General features: G+C 38.9%; 1 protein-coding gene across 1 annotated transcript; it reads right to left on the bottom strand.

Moving 5' to 3' along the window:
* Positions 1 to 3,693: 3,693 nt before the first annotated feature.
* cav1 (caveolin 1) lies at positions 3,694 to 14,630 on the bottom strand. Its single transcript, XM_072386430.1, has 3 exons — positions 14,290 to 14,630; positions 13,218 to 13,385; positions 3,694 to 5,742 (listed from the first exon to the last, which is right to left on the bottom strand). The coding sequence occupies exons 1-3, from the start codon at positions 14,323 to 14,325 to the stop codon at positions 5,401 to 5,403; spliced, it is 546 nt and encodes a 181-aa protein (XP_072242531.1). The 5' UTR covers positions 14,326 to 14,630; the 3' UTR covers positions 3,694 to 5,400.
* Positions 14,631 to 19,135: the final 4,505 nt, after the last annotated feature.

Genomic DNA, 19,135 nt, shown 5'->3' with positions numbered 1-19,135 from the left:
CATAAAACACCTTAGTTTATCATCAGGCATTTGTGTTGATTTATGATCCAAAAGTACAAATTCATTAACATTAAAAATAGTTTCTCAAATTTCACAATATACACAATGTTGACATTTTGAGATTAAACTCTGTGATAGCATTTTCTTTTATCCATTTCATCCTTTATCAGGATGTAATGCACACGAGGTTGAAATCCCAACATGGTGCTCATGGATTAAACACTTCATCTTCAACTAGTGTGCTAATTTAAATACCTTTTATTCCTGTCAGCTCCCACCGAAAAATATATTCACCTTAATAGATGAAAAGTACAAGCCCAAAAGAACAAAAAAGACAGAAAAACATCTTTACCTCTGTCAAGAGACAGAATAATGGTTGAATAAAGTAAACATATCATAAACTCAACAGACAGAAGTCTCAGGGTCAGGTCTTAGAATATTTTACCTAAACAAAGCCTTCACAGCTAACGTGTATGTATGTATACTCTTAAACATCAACTTCAGAGCAAGTGAATGTCTCTACTTGATATATTTTGACAGCAATAAACCACACAGAATCACTCATGATTGATGTTTTCTGCTCTGAGAGAAAACAGCTGCTCATGCCCCAGCCCTCCTTTCACAGGTGCTGAAAGCTGTAATGTTTATGTCACCTAGTTTCAATCTTTCCATTGAGAAACACCTCTAACACTCACTTAGTCATTCCGACCACAGGTGGGAAGAACAGACTGAATTCCATGTCCACCTCATCGCTTATATGTTACATAGCTGCTTGAGGAAGCCAACAAAAGAACAAACAAAATTAAAAAAAATAACAAGTGATTAATAAATTTCATGACTGTAAGCCAGTCCATGTCCATACACCTGAATGACTTAAGAGGAATGTAATTTCTTAGTTTTATAAGCCACTTAACACTGATCTGGGAATCACTTAATCATGAAAAGCACCTAGCTCAAAGGATGAATCACTGTTGAGTCTGTACAACTTTAGAAAAGAAACAATCTTAGAATGCATCCTTAGAAACTTTGCTTGTCTCAAAGATATATAATTTGTCACACATATGAAAAATACCAAAGATAACACAATTTGACTGTCATAAAACAGTATTTATGCATTGACAAAGTGATTCTCTAAGAGCTATTAGTAGAAAACTTGGCCTATTTCAGCCTGCTGTGTAGTGTCTCCTTAACTGGAAAAGTGGCAGACCTAAAAAACTATCTAGAACAGATGAACAGTATTTGAAAGTGATGTCCTTACAAATGAGGAAAAAAGCTACAGGATACAGGACTTGAGAGATGCATCTGACCATTCAGTTGATCCATTTACTCTACACTGAAGCCTCATCAAAAATTATCTCTATTGAAGGGTGGCGGTCAAGAAGGCATTCTTGAGGATCAGAAAGAAAAGGCTGAGGTATGCCAAATGAAGAAGTGGACTGAAAATCAGTGGCAACAGGTCTTATGGAGTGATGAATCCTCCCCAGAGTCTGGCCTCAACATCATTGTAGGTGTCATCTTGACAGAGAACGGAACAAAAGGCAGCCAACAAAGAGGAGCTTTGGCATGTCCTTCAAGAACACTACTTTACTAATATTAAAAGAAAGCTTGTCTAAGAGGATTTAGGCTGTGTTAAGACAAAAAAAGGTTGGTTGATTTTCAGCTTATTAGAATTCTACAAATTATGTTTGCCTTATATAAAGTATTTACATTTTTATTTTCATGTTTCGATAATTTGCTGCTCCGGTTTCACAGTATCCTGTCAATGTAAAAAGAAATGAGAGGTAGCTCAAGACTTTTCTTTCACAGTACTTTAAAGTCCTTGAGTGATAACAATGGAGGTCTCTTGGGATTTTGATAAAGATGACACTACAACTTAATCAATATTTCTAAATCTAAACACTTCAGACAACATAAAACAAATGCACTTCTCAGTTTATTCCACTAGAGTGTAATGTTGTGAAAGTTAGAATCTCCAAAAAGTGTCTTGAGACTTTGAAACAAAAACCCCTCAAAAATTCTGAAATCGTGCTCAGATATGGAAGCCCTAAACTCCAAGATTCCAAAATACATATTCAACATTTGAATAAGAGTAATTTCAAATGTATCTTTTAAAGCAGCAATGTCCAGGGGTTGTAGTAAATACTTTGACAGTCTTACTATTTTGAGTAGATTTTTAAAAAGTTTTTTACACTCTATCTACAATGCATTGTAGGCCCAGTTTAACCCAATCTTTCTTACATGTATCATTATAGTATCATAACAGTATGACAACTAATTTCTGATCATTTTTTTCCAGAATTTTCTGCCCATCTAGATATTAAATATTCTGCCAATGAATAATATGATAATATACTGGCTCTATCCAATATGGGACTCTAATGTTAACAAAAAGAAACAAATGACTTTAAAGGATGCATATCCTGGTTTGCTAAGATGCTCGGACATACAGTATAGTGTCAAACAATGGCAGGTAATACTATTGTACATGAACATAAATGCTTTTAAAGCTTTTTAAATTGGATAATGGATTGTTAAAGTAACACATTAAGTAAAAATAGCCCGATGAAGAGCCTCTTAGGAACCTGTAGTACATACTCCGTGGCCAAAAGCTTGTCTGTTTTTTTGTTTTGTTTTGTTTTTCATGTTTTCAAGTAGGCCTATTGCCATTTGCAAATTGTCTTAAGTCAATTCACTTCCAAATTTGAGAAAAGTCTTTGGGAAAGCTATTACCTCAGCCTGTGTCATAGTCTTCTCGTTCATAAAGCCAGTCTTGAGAAGAAATTATTTCCCAGTTTGTTGTGGAATAGCCTGAATCATCTGCAAAAACCCTAACTTCATGAAGTGCAAAAGGAGCCATGTTATTGTCCAAGTGTTCCTAGCTGAATGAAATACCTGCAGCCAATTTCTGAAATGTGCTTGTAATGGGAGGACAAGAGGCCTTTAAAGCATCAGATGAATTCCTGCAGTTTTGGAATGACTTGCTTTAGTCTTATATGGCTCTTTTGTATACATACTTTTGGTAATCAAAGGATCACTAGGGCTAGGCTAATACCTATTTATTATCCATAAACTGAAACACAATCCTGGCAGTAGTAATAAAAAAAATTGTTAAAGAGACTTGACTTGACTTTTAAAATGTAATTGTTGAAAAAATACAAATTAGAGTCAAAATTTCCGCCAAGCTGAGTAAGCATGTGATTGCTTTTGGTGTAAATCAACTTCAGTACAGTTAACTGAGGCAGCCTTATGAGCATTGCTCACACTTTTATTTGTTTCTCAAGTAACCATGGAAACATCTTGCATGGAAGGCATGGAAAAAAAGCCTTTGTTCTGTATGAGCAGCACTGCAGGCATTTTGCGGTACTAACACAGTCAGATTTAAACATTGCTGAGGGTTTGGAGGGCCCTGCTCGTGGAAATTGTTTTTCTTATTATTTTTTTATCCAACTTTGTATTTGTGTATATATTTTATATTACAGCTTCATCTGGCTGGTTGCTGAGCTGCACATGAATGAAAACAGTCACCAAGTTATCTGCTCTAAGTTATTACACAGTTAGATTTGCCATGACTCAATATCACAAGTAAAGCCAAACAAAAACTCCACTGTTAAGTTATTTATATATACTTTCTTGGGGAGGCACATGTTAGTGATCACTTCAGTAAAAGTATAGATAATAAAAATAAACAAATGCTCACCAGATTATATTAAATTTTAATGTGCACATCGTGATATTGTACAGTAAAAGCAAGGAAGAAAAAAAATTTCTTACAAAAAATATCACCTCTCGAGCTTAAAAACTAATTTCAAGAAAAAGGTGCTATAATATCATTATTCCTGTGAGAAGACAGCAGGTAGATGGAAGGTGGCAGACAATCAAAGCGAGCTTAGTGTCTCAGTAAAACAGAACACCACCTGGTAACCTAACCCATATCTTGATTCACTCAAATTATGGATGGGAGGTGTCACTTTGATGCTTCCTTACATCATATCCACAGTCAAGAAGCAAGGCAGAGCAGAACTTGGGTAGACAAAAACAGTGTGAGGATGCAATTTTATGTTGTGGTAGTAAAGTAAAATGAATCCAAAAAAATCACACATTCCAGCTCACATTATCTTAATTCCAAAGCACTAACCTGCAAGTATGACAGCACACTACAATGCCTTCACAAACTCATTACTGCACTGTTAAACTGCAAAGTCAGCTAAATTAACTGCTAGTTCTTAACTGTTTTTGCAAATATAAAAAAGGGATTTTAATCCACTGACAATACTTCCCCATGGATTAGTGCACTGGAATGAGGCCATTGCTTTCTACATTAACATCCAGACAGTACATACAGGTTATTAAAACAATGGGAAATAAATAAAGCCCCCAAAGTTCTTCATATTCATAGTGTAGAAAAAACAATGAGCCTCAAGGAAAAATAAAAGCTTGAAATTTGATTACAAATTTCAGGATGGAGTTAAAAAAGAAGCAGAAGAACAGGTTTTGTTAAATCAGAATATCATCATTCTCTGTCACACATTCCTATAGTTGATGAAGATGATGGTGAGAAAACCTGCAGTGAAGAATGTAGTTTGAGGTGGAGGTGAGAGCAAGTGATATGAAGAAATGGTTTTCTGCACCATCAGGCAGCTTAGCAGGCGTGGTAAACGGCAAGGGGATGCAGATGCATGCAGGCAAGAGGGCAGGTTCAGTGTGTCAGACTGCTGGAAAGCAGAGAGGTTGCATTTGGTGTTTTGGGGGTCATGTAGAGGCAGAGGGGTGTTGTTATGCTGCTCAAAGAGTGTGGTTGTTTCATCTTTGCTGAGTCAGACAGAATGTGGCAGTGTTTGCTCTTTGTTTCGGGATTGACTGTCACAACCCTGACATCCGACCATCCCAACCTGCCATGGGGCTCCAAAAAAACCCCAAACACAAACAAGCACAAGAGACAGCAGTGGTACAGCCCAACATCCCCTCTTCACATGGACAAGTCAGTGTGTGGTTAGCTCTCCACCGAAGCAGTAACAAATGGAAGGAACCTACAAGACAAATTAATTGGCAAAATTAATATGATATGACACCTGGTTGCCTGCTTAAGAAAGGTAACAGTGAGAAATTAAAAAAACAAAAAAACAACAAAAAACCCAGAAGAATAACCCCTCTGATTTCCTGTGCCCACCCATTTGGTTATGCTAACAGTGGAGAGAATAAAACATCTGGTGAGAAAGATGGGATTGGGTGCCATGTGATTGCGCCCCGTCACGTTCAAACATCCCCAGCCCAGCTCTGGAAATGTCTCACGTATTTCCAGAGGTCTATATTTTTCTTCCTCTAACTTTTCCCTCCATTTGTGTTGCTCCAGCCCTCCCAACCTCCCTCCCATTTTTCCTTTAATCCTCCTATTTTTGGACGCTACACCTCCTTGGTCATGCGGATTCGGATGTTGCTGAGGCATCTGCCCATGGCCTCGTACAGGGGGTCGCAGAAGGTATGGATGCAGATGGAATAGACGCGACTGATGCAGTGGATCTCGATCAGGTAGCTCTTGATGCATGGCACCACGGCCCAGATGTGCAGGAAGGACAGGATAGCGAAGAATATTCCCCAGATCAGCGCCAGGGGAATGCCGACCAATGCTGTCAGGAGCCGGTAGCACCAGTACTTGGTGACGGTGAATGTGGTGAAACTGGCTTTCCACACGCCGTCGAAGCTGTAGGTTCCTGCAGGCTCTGCGATAATGTCCTCGAAGTCCACCTGAGAAGGAGGAAAGAAGAGAGAAAATGTTGGCAAATGCTTCACAGACATGGCCAAGATTGTTAATCTAAATTGGAATGATACTATTCTGAAAGGCTCTGAAAACCTTACTCAATCAACTTTTTTATGTTTTCATACTCTAATTAGGCATCTTGCTGGAAAATGTGATATGTGGTCCTAAAGCTCATAAGATGTCCCAGTCACTTCTGAACCACAACCAAATAAATCCACAGACGTGCATTCAAATAAACGCAAATGTAATTGGTTTTTTTTGGGTCCATTTCCATTTTTCTTTCATGTTTTCCATCCATCCATCTATTCATCCATTTTCTATACCCGTTCAATCCAACTGTAGGGTCACAGAGGGGCTGGAACTGATCCCAGCTGTCATTGGGCAAGAGGCAGGGTACACCCTGGACAGGCTGCCAGTCCGTTTTATCAGCTATAAATACTGAATTTATTTTTTCAAAGTGAATTAAAAGGTATGCATGCTCTATTTTAGTGGGACTTAAGATCAAATAAAGGTTAAATCAAATATTCAAAAAGTAAATTCAGTTTCAGTGTTAAGACAGGATGTGGCTGTTTGTAACCATAAAAAGTACAGCGTTAAAAACCTGCCTTTAATTTTTCCACAACCAGCTGGGAGCTTAGTCTGCTGTCAGATTAAAGGGATATTCACTTGTTGATGAAGTGGGGTTGTGTGAAGTACAGTATGAGTATCAGTACCTTTCCTGTAGAAGGAAGCTTACAGAATGCTCAGTCTGGAGAATGATGGTTTCCTAAGAGGAAAGCTAAAGCTAAAACCTACTCAGAAGTGGACCAACACAAAAGCAATTTTTTCACCATCTAAAGGACCAATACATCCTAATCTCAGAAATTTTCAGGCAAATAAACAAAGTTGTTTGCATGAGAGATGTTACTTGGCTTGCAGGTCATAGGTCTTTTCTGATTCTCTTAAGTGAGAGTACAATGACTGCTGTCTACTGTACGTAAGACACTGACTGCTTATAAGTACTTCACACAACCCTATAAAATAAAATATCCCTTTAAGACCATAGTAACATCTGTCAGGGAATCTAATGCATATATTTTTTTCCACATATACTTTTATACAGCATCTAGATACCATTTCTGAGATTTCGATGAACTGGTCCTTTAATGACTGAGCATGAAAAACACATTTAACTTGCTTTTATCATTATGACTTTTCAAATGTCTTCTTTCACTGAGAACAGTATTTCACAAGAATTCTGATATGGTGCAAATGAAACCATCGTACAAGCTTGATAGTCTCAACTCATTATTTCCACATGAATCATATGCTTCACTCCCTATTAATGTGTCAGTTTTGCTGAATTGAAGGGTGGGATTCCTGACAAGATTTATATTATTCCTTGCCGCGGCTGGTACGCGCTCCAATATCTGCCCAGCCCAAAATACCGATTTCTAAACACACAAGCTCTGCTTCATTTTCTGCGAATCAGCTCAAGGATTTGTGTCTCCAGAGCCTCCTGAACAGTGACTGACTGAACAAACCACTGAAAGACTAAGACAGTCTGGCTGTGTTTGACTGGCAAATGATTCCCTCCTTCTCCCATGAAGGAGAACCAGGGCGGCATGCTTCCCCTTGCTGTAAACACATCTCTCATGCCTTTAATGGGAAGCTTTCTGCAAATGTCCACGACCTGACTTCTCCTGTTTAAGGAATGAAAAGTGACATTGCAGTACTTACTCTCCCCTCCACTCTGTCTCTCATCCTCTTCACAGGTTTCTGAGTGAAGTCAATGTTTATTTTCTCGTTCCTTGGAGACAGAGCAGTTCCTTGGTAAAACAGAGCAGTTGGGCTACGAAGAGCTAATGGCTATAATATCAATAAGTCAAGCTGATAATATCCAGTGTCATGCTAACAGTGAGATGGAAAAGTGAAGTGCTTCATTCCTAACTGATCCAGGATATGATGCTAATTTACACTACCTACTTGACGACTTAAGTTAAAAGCATGCCATGGTTTACTTGGACTATTTTTAGATCTCTGAAAAATAACTCTCTTATGTGATGAACTTGTTTCTTTTAACACACATCTCCTGGTCTTATAGAATCAGCTTGGTAAGACCCGGTGTCAACAAATTTGTTGACTCTCTTGGTGAGATAAGAAAATGGATACTATGCTTTCCTGGTTTAATATAAAGTTATAGCTTGTACAGTAACTCCTGTTCTATACATAGATTAAGAAATATACTAAGCGCCCAGACCTTTGTATTTTTTACAAAGAAGTTGTGCAAAGACTCCGGACATCTGTCAAAACCCTCAGTACACCCCCATCTACAGCCATGTTCAATGCCACACTCGCAGATTTGCTCCTGGTTGGCATCTCTTTCAAGCTAGGTATTACCCTCCATTCATTCACACACTCGTAGGTAGTGCAGGAGATGGGACACTGGCGGAGCGACACACTCGATTTTTAATTAAGTCAATGTAGTCCTCCTGTCCATAAACTTCTACAGACACTGTAAGGATGTTAATCCCTCATATCACGTTTGAGATTGAGTCTATCCCACCTGTCAACAGACAAGAGGACAGGTCACCAGTCCATCACAGGGTCTCAAATGAGTTCAATACAGTCTAATTCAGTAGTCAGTACTTATTAAATATTGTTTAGCTAATTCAAACCTCAATGCTGAGCATACACAGAGAGAAAACATCAGATAATATGTTTATGTGAGAATATCAAATACTAAAAGTGAAAAAATTTAGTATTTCTTGAAAAATAAAGCTCATCTTGAATTTAATGCGAGCAACACACCTCCAAAAGGTTGGGACAGAGCCATATTTATCACTGTATTGCTGGATTAGTTAGTAGACCTTTGGCAGAGGAATGTTATCCCATTCTTGTCTGATATAGCTGCTCAACAGTTGGGTTGGCTGGGTGTTCTTTTTCATATTTTTTGTTTTATAATGCGCAAAATGTTTTCAAATGGTGATAGGACTGCCCTGCAGGCAGGAAGCCATTCTAGGAAGCCATGCTGTTGTAATGGAAGCAGTATGTGATTTAGCATTGTCTTGCTGAAATATGCAAGGCCTTCCCTGAAAAAGATGTTGTCTGAATGGGAGTATATGTTGCTCCAAAACCTGTATATAACGTTTAGAAAGTTATATGGAAGTGTGAATTGTGTTCACAGAAAAGGATTGACCATAATAAATATTCATAATAGTATGAATATTTATAACAAATTCATTGTCACTATCTGAAGTTGACAGTTCACAATCTCTAATGTAAATGTAGCATGAAAAAATTTAACACTTTTTAATAGTAGATGTCAAATTTTCCCAGTTCATGACAACTTCTTTTGAACTAGGACTCTTTGTTTCTACAGTCTGATTTAGTTTTCTTGCCATGAAGCAGCACCTTGTGAGTCCTTTACCCTGAGCAGAAGCAACATAGAGCCTCCTCACATCACCAACTGGCGAAGCTCAGACTGCAGCCACAAAAACCAGCCTGCCATCCATTTAATTTTTCCACAGCCACAAATTTTAAAGTGGACCAACTCTGCGCCAGTTTCCAGAACTGTGATTGACACTAAATGAGAGCCCTTCTGCAGAGAGGCACAAACACAACCACAGCAGGGAAGTGGAGCATTTTTTACTTCATAAGGTGAAGCTGTTCCAACTGGTGTTGTTCATGCAGCACCATGAGGTGAATCGTTACCCTGGGATTTTCTAGAAGTCATCCCTTAAAGTTGATTCTTTTTCCTGAGATTTCCTCTATAAACCACCTAATTGTTAAGTGGGATTTGAAGGTAATACCAATTTAAATTAATTCCGTTAGGGTTTTTGCTTGGCAGTGAATATCTTTTAAGAGATAGAACTAATTTTTGAAAAAGTCTGCTAAGTTTGAAAGATTTAGCAGATATTGAATAAAAGTGTTTAGCTCAACAAGTATTAAAAAAGAGCCTTCATAACAGTGTTTTTTCTTCTGTATGCAGCAGCTGATTCACAGTGTGAACCTCTAGAGTCCAGTGGGAAGTTTGATATGTAACAATGGAGTCTTGGGGTCAGCATGTGACCAGTTGGCAAGGCAACTGTATTATTGAGTAAATAAAGCCGTGTGCTATTTTCAGAATTTTATCTTAAGGCTGTCAGCTTTGCTTGACTGGACAAAGTGGGTCCCGGAGAGAGACTGTCACGGTGTGGTGCGTTCATAGAGTCTTCTGTTGGTTGAAGGCCTTCAATAGTCAGGACAAAAAATTATTTGATTTAGCTGAGGACAGATTAGGATGATTGGCAGTGGAGGCATAATGTCAGCAAATGATATCCACCCATTCCAGCTTAAACAGGAATTGTATCCCGATGTTCTTGAATTTCATGTGTGTGGCAAATTCATCCACCATGTTGCATCATAGCTAATTTTTTAAATGTGTTCAAATCAATACATCTTTTGTTTTCATACAATTTTGTGTGATACCCATTGCACTTGCTAGATTTGCATTGCATTTGGATGGAGACTGTACTGAGTCAAAAAGAGGTCCATAAGATAAGTTCACTCTCAGAGAGGCGTGTAATCTTCTTGTTGAGATAAAAGCACAGAAATCCTCAAAGCTGGAGAGTAAGTGTTTACACACATCTGTGTTGATAACATTCTTCATTCATTTCAATTTGAACTTCTGCTGCTGTAGCTCAAAATTCTCACAACTCCTTCTCAAAAATGTTCTCCTGTGGGAGCATTTTAACTCCTCTCACCACTAGGCTTAAGCCCATCCTCTCTACTATAAAAAGCCACAACTTCTCCAGAGAAAGAAACTCTTTGCACAGTGATCTCTATCTACATGGCAGCAATGGAAGCTGTTTGATGTAGCCAGATGATTTAGGCCAGCTGATAATTTAGGCCAGCTGCTGCAGCAGCTTCAGGAGAACAATGTGTAATCTTTAGATTGCGAGAATGCTGCACGTGTGTGTATGTGTTTGCGCCCATGGACTGTGAGTGTGTGCGACATACATTTATATGTTCTGCATGTGCGGGTGTGTGTGCGCGGCTATGGTGAATTTTAGGCAGAGGGTTGGTGGAAGGGATTCCCTGCTTCTGCTTTTCACTGCAGTGCAACAGACACGCTTCCACTTGGCAGAGCTGTTCCATGACCTCAGAGCACCTAAGAGCGGCTGTATAAAGCACACAGTAAAAACCAAAAGCTCGTCAAGAGTTTAATCTGAAACGCAGGGGGAGACAGAGCACATTTGGATTTCTAACGTAGTAGTGTCGCAATTCATAGCAAGAATGACATGACACGATGAGAACCCTCACTCATGAATACCCTAGAGTGTAATCCTTAACCATGTATTTTTAAATCTTAAGTTTAACCATTCATGAGTGAGAGTGATGAAGAAAGTGAAAAAACAGAAAAATAACATAGTAGAGGATAGGTGTTGAATTTGTGGTCTTTGACAATGGAGTTGATGACCTAAGAGGGGTGAACGGGGTTTAACCCCTCCAAGGTCATCACTTGTGGCACTTGTGGCTAAAACAACAGTATCAAACATGTATATCATCATGCAGCCATCCAACACAAGCAGACATAGTAACGGAGACAGGGAGACACTGAAGGTCAACATCATGACATAGTGAGATGTAGGAAGATACAAGTAAAAGTATCAGAAAGATTCATTTGAATTATCAAAACTAAAATGATGTGGACAGAATGGCCCCCGCCTATCTTACTGCAGATATGAAATAAATGTACAAAGAATCAAATATTTGGAATATAGTCGCACAAAGCAGCATAACAAAAAAAATACTTTGACTGTTCTTTGCTAATGTACTCAGTTTCAACCACTGGTTATAAGTTAAACATCTGAGGATTTATAACGATTCTGTGTAACATTTGTAATTTTTACAGTCCATGTGCATGTGATGTCAGATAATTTCACCAGCAGCCCGCTGACTTGATTATAGCGGGGCGGGACAATCATAAAACTGTGTTCTATTCCGAGACTAGAGGGAGAGTCTGACTCACTGTCACAATGGAGGAGGGTTGGGAGGGAGAGAAAGCAGAGAGCAGTGAAAGGAGTGGAGACAGAAGCAGAGAACAGGAAAAGTTTGGCTTGAGCACTTATCCAAACCCTCAATAGTAAAATTAAAAGTATGGTGTATAAGAATTGGTTATGCAGGCACTTCTTTCTTTTTAGATACTCCTGAACACCAAAAGCACCTGCTTTTCCTCACATTAAATCCAATATGAATTTACTGAAGGCACATTTCATGTGAAACAGCTTGTCCTGTAGGATATATTTAGCCTACTTATCGCACAAGCTTCCCAGACAGAGAAATGTAAAACTTCATTTATACATATGTGATGAAATTACCCAGAGCTATTTGGACATTTTCTATGTGAATGCGAAAGTTTCTCAAATTTCATTAACATATACATTTATTATGTTTTTTTATATTTCTCTCGAACTGTCCTGCCAATATGTTTATCTTAACACATTTGACAATGCATGGAGTCTACTAACACTTAATTAATTGAGTATATTCACTTATATTTGTACTGTACATTTGTACTGTAAAAGCAGATGGAATTAAGTAAAAAGAAACAAAACAAATCATTGCTGTTTGGTTAGGTGCAGACATGCATACAGGGATGGAGGAGAGCAGAAGAGTAGGATGGGAGGAAGAACAGGAGGATGGGGAGTGGTGAGGGATCTCCTTAGCCTAAGCTACTTGGGTGTTTCCCTGTTTTAACTAGGCAGAGTTCAGGCATTTCAAAGATCCTACTCCTCCTGCCCCCACCAGAGAGCTGTTTGACTCCACTCTGATGTGAAAACCCGCCCCAGCTGGAGAGGAGGCCACCAGAGCTCAGAACGCTGCTGCTCCTGTCCAACTTACAGGCACATTAGGTGGTTTCATGTGCGCCGCTCCTCTGCTGCTTCATCACACCCTCTCCTAACCTCTTTAATCAAGATAAGCCCCAGAATTCTCTCTTATGGAAAGAATTCTGTTTTCCCAACAGAAAGGCATGTGCAACAACAACTGTGGGAAATGTGTGTTCCAACAACAGGAAATTCGTAATATTTCCTTTGGAGCGAGGTCGTGGTGGTCACGTTTAATCGCTTAGAGACGCACAGATGAGGACTGCGTGACATGGTATCACCTCAATGAGCTTTATATTTGCTAAGCTTCTTCCTAATACGGGAAAGACATAGAGGGGCAACACAACTGGGATGGTAGCGCAGTAGCAGAGGGCTGAGTGCGCACAGCCGCGTAAAACACCAGTTTGACAGCTCATAAACTTCGGCACAGTTTCTTTGAGATCATTCGAGTTCACCCTGATTGTTAGGTGCTCCAATCAGCAGCTGATTTTTTTTTTCTGCAAGAAATAGCCATGGTAATGTATGGATTTAGCTGCACAAAAAATAGACAGAAAACTCCAGTAAATTCCCAATGTTCAAGCTCAAAAGTGAACAGCCCTTCAGCTCTGACTCACCTTGACAATATCGTCGTTAATGAGCTTGGGATCACGGTTGACCAGGTCTATCTCTTTGGTGTGGACATCCTCCATCGTCTTCTCGTTCAGACTCTCGTTATCCATGTCTTTGTTGTTAGGCTTGTATATGTTCCCTTGTTTTCGGATGAACGGCGAATGCAGAAACTCCTATAAGGATCCGGGAGAGACAGAAAAGAACAGCTTGAAGAGGAGGAGAAATAGTGCTCAGCGCGCCGAGAGTGAGCGAGACTGGAGCTGCAAGTTACCAGCTTGCCCCACAAACAGGGATGGGTTTAAATGAACAGAAAGTGAAGCACCACACCCCTACGTTTAGCCGCAAGGGGTCCTCACCACCCAGACAGAAATTCAACATCTTGACCTTTCCGTGCAGTTGGTTTAACATGCGCAGTACCTGCAAGCATGTTAAAAACTCATATCCTGAATATTTATATATGAACAATTATCTTCTAAAAAAAGACAATGAAAAATTTTATCTTAATGTTTTCTAAGCAAGTATAAGTTATCTGTACTTGTTTGTAAATGTGACTCGCGAAAACACGTTAGGTTTCCGTGTAAATTACTTTGAAAACTAAGTGCGTAAAACCGCCACTGCTCCACTCTTGTCATCAGTGAATCTCTGAGTCACATTCTTAATTTTACGTAAGTCTTTTGGTTTCATTAATTCGTGTGGACAATTTATGACAAGAAACATGCCTCTGATGGACTGATTTGCTCTCCGGTTTTACGAAAGAAAACATACATGTTTATGGTGGTGCGTAGAACGAAAGTCGATACTCTGCTAATAAGGGTTTCAGAGCGTAAGATCTCACGCCAGTATGCTGTAGCAAATCAATGGACCTTCACATGCCCTCAGCATATGTCGGAGAACCATTCAGAAGTATGTTTCAGAGGTTTTTTGAAAAATGATAACAGCTCTTGGAGAGAAAATTGAATTTTCCCTCGTGGATGGAAATTATGAGTGTAAATACCACCACCTGAGTGAGGAAGGATCAGAGTTAGTTCCAAACTTACAGACAAAATTAGTCAAGAGTAGCTAAGAGCCATACTGTACCTCGTCTGTCTCGCCGTCCTTCAGTTCTCCTGTCATTCTGTGCTCAGGTTTGGAGAGTTTCTCGCGTTGAAACAGACAAGGCGACAATATAGGAAGCTGAGTGGGAGGCGTGGAGGCAAACCGGGTTCCTCTTAGAGACCTTGACAGTGAACGAATTCCTGCTTTTAGCTCAGAACGTGACTAAAATATAATGCCGGAGCGCTGAGGGAAACCTCCAGTGTTTGTTTCTTCGTATTCTGCAGAGCTCGTCCGCGCTGCATGGGAGTACCTGTAAGCACAGACGGGCGAGCCACCGGGCAACCTGTCCGACTGGAGGAGAGACTGACGTGATCTCACACTGAAGGGCTGTTGTAACTGGCATGGAATGACTTTATTTATGGATCAAGGCAGAGTAAAATAACATATTTTTCCGGGGAAATGTGGGCGTTAATTGGGAATGGCAAGGTGTGGATGTGTGGCGTTCCTTTCTTCCTAAGGGGAATCATTTCAAGTGGTTTAAATTAATATAATGGGGCAAGAGAATACATAAATAATTGAGTACGGACGTTTTAAAGAAGCAAACTTTTTATGCAAACATAATCCAAATAAATAAAGGTGTAGGCTACCCAGTGTTTCTAAACTGGCTGTCTGCCCAGTGACCACTTTAGTCTGGTATTCTTATTTTAGCTTACCTTGAAGTAAAAATAGCTGGCACACTTGGCCAGAAATAGGGAAATGCGGTTGTTGATATGAGTGTTTCTGATGGGTATGTCAATGAGACCAGACAAAAAAAAACCTAACAATTATTTTCACTTGTCTCAGAGCTCTCAATCGTGTTCTGCTGAGGATGCAAACTGCAGAGATTTCAGCTTATTTGTGCAAACTCAGAGACTCAGCTCTTCAGACTTCACTAGGGACATTCCAAAGCTTTTTTGTGGATGTTGGCTGCCTTTTGTTCTGTTTTCTGTCAAGATGATCTCACACTGCTTCAATAATGTTGAGGTGCTGGCTCTGGGGAGGATTCATCACTCTATGAGACCCGTTGCCACTGATTTTCAGTCAACTTTTTGTGTCATTTGGCATACCTCAGCCTTTTCTTCCTGTTCCTTAAGAATGGCTTCTTGACAGCCACCCTTCGATAGAGACCATTTCTGATGAGCTTTAGTGTAGAGTGAATGGCTTAACTGAATGGTCAGATGCATCTTTCAAGTCCTGTATTCTGTAGCTTTTTCTTGTTTCGTAAGAACATCACTTTCAAATACTGTTTATCTGTTCAAGATAGTTTTTTAGGTCTGATACTTCTTCTTTTGTTCTTCACTTTTCCAGAGTCTTCATTTCTTTAAGGAGACACTGCACAGCAGGCTGAAATAGGCCAAGCTTTCAACTAATAGTTATTTGAGAATGGCCTTGTTGATGCAGGAATACTGTTTTATGACAGTCAAATTGTGTTATCCTGCTTGTTGTCACTGATTTTTAGTCCAGTTCTTGTGTAATTTTATATACCTCAGCCTTTTCTCCCTGATTCCCAGATGTCCTCTTGATTGCCACCCTTCTATAGTCTGTGGCTGTTGATGAGGATCCAGTCAACATAGATGAATCAAATAAAACGTCAAATGCATCTCTCAGGTCCTGCACATCTTTGCTGGAATTTCCTACTTCTTTACTTCTTAAACAGCACTTACTGTGCCGGTAGTACTTGGAAATTTAAAGTTTCAACCCATGAGTGTTATTTGGGGCTATTAGAAGACATTTGATTTGTTTTTTATTTCTTACTTAGAGAAAGTTTAACTGAATTGAAAATGAGCAAAAAAGCAGCCAATGCCCAAAGAAAAACTTTGAAAGACCTTCAGAAAGCCTGTAGAATTATTGAAGACCACAAAAGAAAGTCTGGCTGCTTGGAAGCAAAATGTAGGAATATCAAAGGCTAACAACATTACAGCCTGTCTTTTACAGTTAAACCCTAAAACATTCATACATTCACATATCAAATCCTGATTTAAAGAGAATTTGTGCTTGACGAAAAGGTTTATTTAGGCTGTAAATGGAATGTAAGAGTCATAACACAGTAGGACATTGTCTTTGAGATGTTAATGATAAAGAACCATTTCTGTTTTTCTTTAAATTTCTAATAAAAAGCCATGATCAAGACTGCCTGATGTTTTCTTCCAGTGTCTTAGTGTAGTTGTCTTTGCATCGTCTTTGTGTAGTTGTCAGAGCATAATCAAAACGACCTTGATGAATCTGATTGATTCTGGTACCAACATCTCATAGCAGATATATTTAAGTGGACTCTGCTCAAGGCTAGTCTCCACTGACACGGACGGAAGAGGACTCTAATCATTCAGCCAGTCATACAAAAGATAAAAGCTTTTGGACAACAATGTAACTTGTTTGTGACAGATGACACAAACATAGAACTGTTTGGTAAAAGAAAAGAGAAGCATTAATGTCAAAGAACACCATGCTGTTTTCATTAGCCTGTGGCAAAGACAACCTTGTCAACATAAATGGCATCATGAGAGAAGAGGAATATGAAGATTCTTGATGTAAACATTAGGCAATCAGCAGATTGCAGATAAGCTTGATATTGTTGAACCCTCCAACAAAACTGCAGATAAAGTGAAGAAAACAGTGGTAACCAGTTAAGAAAATACAGAAGATTATCAGCACTTTGGAGCCAAACAGAATCCAAGATTGAATCTCAGATACAATTCTAATCTTATTCAAGATTCAATATTGAGTATCAAGAAGATAGTTGCAGTATTAAGAAGATAGTTATAATACATTTTTTTAGGAAAAAAACTGTAACAATATGATTTCCCTTTGGGATCGATAAAGTATTTTTAATTCAATTTAATTTAGTTTTATCCAGAATCTGTGCAGGGAACATCAGAGAAGAGTAATGATAAATAAGTCTTCCACCCTCAAAGACTGTAAATGTTAAAGAAGAGGAGCGGTCCAAAATCCTTGTAGTAGTATTTTAGTTGTATTAGTAGTGTTTTTGTCACAATCTGTTTTTCAGATCACAGTTTATGTTTTAATAGTCTTGTGTTTTCAGGTTATGTTCTTGTCTTGTTTCTCCCCTGTCATGTTCGGTTCACTCACGTCACCTGCTTCATTGTTCACAGCTGCACCTCGTTCACTTATCACTCCCACAGTATTTAGTCTCCTGGTTTGCTTTCAGTCATCGCAGAATCCTCATTATCCCTTCATGCCATGCCACAGAAAGATAAGTTTGGGTTCCTGCCTCATAGCCTTATTAATGCAATCATAGCCATAGCCACAGTCATAGTATTTATTCAGTCTTGTTTTTTCATAGCCTTGTTTTGTTTAGTGTTTTTTCATGTTTAAGTATTTTTGATGATCCGGCTCTGCCGCGCCTTTTGTTCTTGCCTTTGGCTCCCTGTATTGGAATAAACCTTTTGTTTTTTTGAAAAGAGCTGCATCTGGGTCCTACCTTTCCACCAGACCCTGACAGTTTTAGAGGGTAGGCTACAAATGTATATATTTGGTGCGCTTTTATAACAGCTATTTGGTTACTAAGCCTGTCGTTATACTGACTGAGATTAACAATCAGCCATTATAGTTGTTTTAACTAGAGGAGTTTTTGGATTTCTTTGTGAACAATTTTGTTCTCATGTCTCTGACTCTTTTCTTTGTTACAGCAACTACACAGAAAAATCCTGTTTCCCGTGTCTTCTGTTGTTAGATACTTTGTGGCATCTGCACTGGAAACCTGTGATATAAATAAACATACCCACTTACCCTTCTTTACTTTATAGGGAGTGGCTTTGAACATGGATGAAAATATCCAGATGAGCACCTGTTTCAAATAAAGATGTTATTCTGCTGTGGCTGCAAAGAGGAGGCCACATTAACTGTTTCACTCTGAAGATATTTTGCAGCATGATAACTGTCTTGATTTGGCACTGTATGAACAGCTTAGTGAAAATGGAAAATTCACCATCCTTATTTGCTCTAAAAGTTCACTGGTTTGTGCATGAGCATTTCACACTGAGATGAATAGACATTGTCAACTGTTGAGTTACAGAATATAGAAAGTGTTCAATTCAATTCAGTTTTATTTATATAGCGCCAAATTACAACAATTGTCATCTCAAGGCACTTAAATAATATAGTCCAATTCAAGCCAATTGGAATTCCATTCATTGTAATCATAATCCAATGAAATCCAATTAATTAATTTCAAAACAATCCAATTCATTCATATAGAGCCAATTCAAAAAATAATGTCCTAGCTAAGGAAACCAACAGATTGCACTAAAACTGGTCTTCAGTCCAATATCCCGTCCTGAGCGTGCCTGTGGCGACTGTGGAAAGGAACGACTCCCTTTAGCGTGTGACTCCTCTTGAGGCATCCACCACCACACTACCTCACTTCTACTTAAAGTGATGCGTGTGAACTTTCAGTTGCTTCAGTTTAACTTTATGTAAATGTCACTCAGAACACTGACAGAACCTGTTCTGAAACAAGTAATTCTGCCCAAGTGCCTGTGGTGAAAAACTGTGTGACACACAGAATATATAATATCCACAGTTTATTCATAGAGAGCATTTTATTCAATATAAATTCAATGTGTCCAATGCAGAAAGACAAAACAAACAATTAAAACATTCATACATAAATATAGACAAATACACTAATTTTTCAATGCATATCCATACACACACACACATATCAGCACAAAAACTTTATATTTGTAGTAACAAGTAACAAGTGAAACAAACGCAACATACGGAACAAGTACATCTAACATGCCTTCCAGCAAATCGAATGTGCATAAAGGTCAGTACAGGAAAATGCAACATTAGTTAAAACACACACATATACACATCGTTATTAGTC

Source organism: Leuresthes tenuis, unplaced genomic scaffold (genome assembly GCF_036924035.1).
Source record: "Leuresthes tenuis unplaced genomic scaffold, fLeuTen1.0.hap1 SCAF_5, whole genome shotgun sequence".
In the NCBI taxonomy this organism is placed as follows: domain Eukaryota; kingdom Metazoa; phylum Chordata; class Actinopteri; order Atheriniformes; family Atherinopsidae; genus Leuresthes; species Leuresthes tenuis.
The sequence above is the reverse complement of the archived record's forward strand: the minus strand, read 5'-3'. Positions and strand labels throughout refer to the sequence as shown.

Bases quoted from the DNA above. Each gene is read 5' to 3' on its own strand.
- cav1 (XM_072386430.1), bottom strand. From the start codon at position 14,325: ATGACAGGAGAACTGAAGGACGGCGAGACAGACGAG. The intron at 13,386-14,289 runs GTACAGTATGGC...GGATCCTTATAG, and splicing joins AGGACGGCGAGACAGACGAG to GAGTTTCTGCATTCGCCGTT. The intron at 5,743-13,217 runs GTGAGTCAGAGC...CCTCCTTCTCAG, and splicing joins TTAACGACGATATTGTCAAG to GTGGACTTCGAGGACATTAT.